This window comes from Papio anubis, chromosome 6, assembly GCF_008728515.1.
Source record: "Papio anubis isolate 15944 chromosome 6, Panubis1.0, whole genome shotgun sequence".
In the NCBI taxonomy this organism is placed as follows: Eukaryota; Metazoa; Chordata; class Mammalia; order Primates; family Cercopithecidae; genus Papio; species Papio anubis.
Genome location: NC_044981.1, coordinates 30847047 through 30851955, shown reverse-complemented (window position 1 = coordinate 30851955; position 4909 = coordinate 30847047). Strand labels below are relative to the sequence as shown.

General features: G+C 48.7%; 1 protein-coding gene across 1 annotated transcript; it reads left to right on the top strand.

Moving 5' to 3' along the window:
* Positions 1 to 2065: 2065 nt before the first annotated feature.
* LOC116275443 (spliceosome RNA helicase DDX39B-like) lies at positions 2066 to 2964 on the top strand. The gene is made up of 2 exons (XM_031667653.1): positions 2066 to 2602; positions 2741 to 2964. The coding sequence occupies exons 1-2, from the start codon at positions 2493 to 2495 to the stop codon at positions 2886 to 2888; spliced, it is 258 nt and encodes an 85-aa protein (XP_031523513.1). The 5' UTR covers positions 2066 to 2492; the 3' UTR covers positions 2889 to 2964.
* The last annotated feature ends 1945 nt before the right edge of the window (positions 2965 to 4909 follow it).

Genomic DNA, 4909 nt, shown 5'->3' with positions numbered 1-4909 from the left:
TCAACCTCCTTGTAGCTGGCAATACACGTGCTGAAGCATTGTTAGAATGGCTTACAGGCTCACTAAAGATACCGCCTCAACAATACCAAAGAAATATGATGCAATGCTTGTAATCCCAGCTACTCCGAAGCTAAGGCAGGAGAATCGCTTGAACTCAGGAGGCGGAGGTTGCAGTGAGCCAAGATTGCACCACTGCACTCCACCCTGAGTAACAGAGCGAGACACCATCTCAAAATAATAATAATAATAATAATAATAATGCGAGCTGTACACATTAGGCCTTCAAGTGGACAGTGACCATTAGTAAGGCAGTCAGTGGCACCATCAATGGCCAGGGAACAGACCACATATTGACACCACGCCTTTCAGCTACATAGAACTTTACTATGTGTTTTCTTCTTAAAATCACAGCTTTAGCCTACTACATTAACAGGTTCTCCAAACAAAAATTCATTTGTTCTTTATGACAAGATTTGGGTGAGGGTGAAAAGAGTATTAAATAACACTGATTACAGATTATTTATGACTTTTAGCCAGGCCTAAGAAAGTGCTCCACGAGGCTGGGTCGATGGGTCCGCGCCTGTAATCCCAACACTTTGGGAGACCAAAGGCGGGCGAAGATCATGAAATCAGGTCGAGACCATCCTGGTCCAACATGGTGAAACCCATTCTTTACAAAAAATACAAAAATTGGCTGGGTGTGGGGACACACACCTGTAGCCCAGCTACTTGGGAGACTGAGGCAGGAGAAATCACTTGAACCTGGGAGTGGAGATTGCAGTGAGGCAGACCATGCCACTGCACTCAGAACCTGGTGACAGAGACAGAACTCTGTCTCAAAAAAATAATAATAATAAAGAAAGAAAGAAAAGAAAGAAAGAATAAAAAGAAAAAGAAATTATACCTAAGAATCCTCTTAAATGTGGAAATGACTTCAGCCTCCTGCAGATGGCCAGTGGCCCCTCATTGAGCAGACACATGTGCACCCGATGGGAGAAATGCCAAGTGGAATCCTCACTTCCAGCTCAGGGGGCCTCAGGAGGCAGACAAGGCTGCACCTGAAGCTCATGTCAAAAGTCTTCTTTTAAATGTATTGACTTGAAGGCTTTGAACTAAAGGAATAAGTCAAAAGAGAGACCTTGATATGGCCACGCTGGCTGACTTCCAACAAAGCGCTACTGGACATAGCTCATAAAACCAGCTGTCTCAAAGATGCATTCTTTATTAAAAGCGGGATGGACATAGCACCACTTACAAAACAAACATTCATAAAAAGTCCCAGCTACTCGGTAGACAGAAGAGAGCCGACAGCCCTTCCACCTATGGTCTTTGGTGGAGAATCTGGTGTGGTCAGTGTTCCTGTCCTCTGCTGTGCATTTTACTGCTCTGTGGCGAGGGGTGTGGATCTCAGCAGGGAAAGAAATCCTGTTTTGTTCAGATAATATGTCTCTCTTTGGGCTTGGTCCAGCAAATCCAAGCCGTTTCTGTGGGTCTGTACTCTGTGTGCACCTTCAGGAGGAACCTCTGTGAAGGGCTTCAGTTCTGAGCTCCCAGCCTCCCTTGTAACCATGGCAAATGGAATCATCCACTTGACACAGTTCTCTCTGTCACACCACTGAGACTCTTAAACCTTTTGTGTTATTCAGGTGAAGAGAAATACAAGGCAGAAGCAGTGAGTACATCCTAAGAAAATTCTGAACAGTCAGTATCCAGCACATGGAGATCTGAAAGCTCCACAATCTGTAAAAAATTGCTGGGGATGCTGTGGCAGTAGCACTTTGTATAAGTCATTTAGAGATGCCATCTGCAGGCCGGGCGCAGTGGCTCACGCCTGTAATCCCAGCACTTTGGGAGGCCAAGGCAGGCAAATCACGAGGTCAGGAGATCAAGACCATCCTGGCTAACGCGATGAAACCCCATCTCTACTAAAAGTACAAAAACTTAGCCGGGCGTGGTGGCGGGTGCCTGTAGTCCCAGCTACTCGGAAGGCTGAGGCAGGAGAATGTTGTGAACCTGGGAGGCGGAGCTTGCAGTGAGCTGAGATCGCGGCCACTGCACTCTAGCCTGGGCGACAGAGTCAGACTCCGTCTCAAAAAAAAAAAAAAAAAGATTCCATCTGCATGTATACATTCAGCCAGGACACAGTGGCCAGGCGACTTAAACACCACCCAAGGGCCTTCAGACAGTCCAAGTTCCTTGTTCTTCTCAGGGTTCAGCCTGAGCACTGGGGTGACCAAACACACTGTGCAAAGGGCAGGAGCCTCTTCAGTGCCAGCGTATGAATCTGTCCGCTTGCCACCTCCAGTGGTGGGACATTGCACCTCAATCCACAATCCACTATTTCTTCCCGCTCTTACCTCCTCACACCCATCTGGAATTTAGGGGAATGTGGAGGGCAGCCGGCAGTCATAGCAGCAGTTGAGGCATAAGGAAAACTGAATGGGAAGCCAAGGAACCACATCAGGTGACTAAAATTGTTTGCTGTTCTGCACATGTCCAAGAATGACCCCAAAAGATTTTCAATGACCAGTTCTATGGTTATCAACCTATTGGGCCACATCATAGACATCCAGTGGATTAACATTGCCTTTATCAGTGACAGGTGAGCTCCACACCCAGAAGGATGCCCACTCTCCCATTCCTTATTTTTTGTATCTTTTCACACCTTACATCCTCTTCCCTCCCTCTGGGTGTCTTCCTTTTTTGGGGTCTTCTGTTTCTACCCTCTGTCTCCTTTCAGGTGGCCAGAGCAGGCTGGTTTAGAACAGGGCTTGGCCATCACATTTGTGTCAGATGAGAATGATGCAAGGATCCACTGTGATGGGCAGCATCACTTTGAGGTCAGTGTTAGGAGCTGCCTAATGAGACAGACGTCTCCTCCACTGTGAGTGCTGATCTCATGAAACCCTTTAGGTCCTCCCTGTTCCTTAGTGTGTTTGTCCTAAATCCCACCACACAGGTCATGGGCACCTGATGCATACAATGGACACTGACGGGTTCCATGCCCCTCTGTCTTGATACTGTGTTGATGTTTTCCTGACCCTCTCTATGTGGGGTCTCTCTCTTCACCTCATCATACACCGCCTTCCCACCCCCAAGTCCATCCTCTGAACCCAGGCAGTACACCAGCATCTGCATGTGTGCCTTGCAGGCACCTCCTGCCTCACTTCCCTTTACGCCTTTGTATTCTGACTGTGCCATATTTTCTTCAGCTGAACAGACACACAGTAGAGGACCTACTGTGTTCTAGGGATGTGATCATCTGTCTTTCAGGAGAAGACAGCAGGGTGGGGGTGTAGGAGATGCTACTGCCTCTACCCCTGACAGTCCCTGGTAATTTGGTTATGACTTCCCTTTTCTGCACTGGAAGTACCCACCCTGAACCCCATTCCTGATTGGTCGGAATTTTAAAACTTAACTGGGTTGGCATGAATGGGGCCACGCCTATAATCCCTGCATTTTGGGAGGCTGAGGCGGGTGGATCACCTGAAGTTGGGAGTTCAAGACCAGCCTGACCAATATGGAGAAACCCCGTGTCTACTACAAATACAAAAATAACCAGCGTGATGACGGGCGCCTGTAATCCCAGCTACTTGGGAGGCTGAGGCCTGGATGAACGCTTGGAACCTCGGAGGTAGAAGTTGCAGTGAGCTAAGATTGTGCCATTGCACTCCGCCTGGGCAACAAGAGCAAAATTCCATCTCACAAAAAAAAAAAAAAAAAAAAAAATCCTAAATAAAAATGGAACACATGTGTGTCTGTGGTATCTGCATGCTACATCTTCTTACTGTGTTTTAGAGAGGTTACAGGACACTCCATCCAGGGTAAATTCCTGTAAGGCTGAAAGCACTGTGAGGTCAGTATGAGGGATGGAACTGAGACTGCAGAGCCTCATTCCCCACCACCTGGCCTGTATTAAATTGTGGCTCTGAACTAGACAGAATAAACATATATATAAAGGGGGATTTATTAAGTAGTGTTAACTCACATGATCACATGGTCCCACAATAGGTTGCTGCAAGCTGAGGAGCAGGGAAGCCAGTCTGAGTCCCAAAGCTGAAGAACTGGAGCTTGATGTCTGAGGGCAGTGGGAAGATCCATCATGGGGAGAAAGATGTAGGCTGGGAGGCTGGCCCTAGCCTTTCTACATTTTCTTTCTCCCCGTTTACATTCTTGGCCATACTAGCAGCTGCTGATTACGCTCCCCACCCAGATTGAGGGTGAGTCTGCCTTCCCAGTCCACTGACTCCAAATGTTAACTTTTGGCAACACACACCCTCACAGATGGCCACCCAGAATCACACTTTGCATCCTTCAATCCAACCAAGTTGACCCTCAGTATTAACCATCACACTGCCAACTTCTGGCCTTTTGTGGTCTCTTCCATTTTCCCTGTGGCCTGGGAGCAGCTGGGATGTTTCTGATCCCAGGTTCCCAGGGTGGTGTGCATTTCCATGATGAGGGGTGCCAAGGGGCACCCTGTGCTTGGGTGTCTCCTTCCAGGCTCTTTGCTCCTCATCTGTTCCTTCAGCTTCTGAATCTTGACCACCAGGGCCTGGGCCTCCCAACCCCTCCAGCAGGGCCTGATCCACTCCAGCTGCTGCTCCAGCAACTCTTTGGCTTGGGCCAGCTCAGCTGTGTGGTGGGGCCAGGGCCCTGGTGAGGGGAATCAGGGAGGGAGAGCACTGTCAGCAGGGGGCTGAGGCCCCTGGAGCTGTGCTGTGTGGGTCTGGCTGTAAGTGGGAAAGTCCACCTCCCTTTCTCCATTTCTAGCCATTAGTTTAATCCCACTCCACTGAGAAGCCCAGGGAGCTCCGTGTCTAGGTACAAGCCTCTGGGGAGCAGATAGAGATCCCTGGCCCAGGAGCTATACTCAAAAGCCCAGCTGCAGTAGAAAATGGCTGCAACC

Coding starts and splice junctions, on each gene's coding strand:
- LOC116275443 (XM_031667653.1), top strand. CDS start 2,493: ATGTCCAAGAATGACCCCAAAAGATTTTCAATGACCAGTTCTATGGTT. Junction 2,603..2,740: donor ATTGCCTTTATCAGTGACAG/GTGAGCTCCACA, acceptor GTCTCCTTTCAG/GTGGCCAGAGCAGGCTGGTT.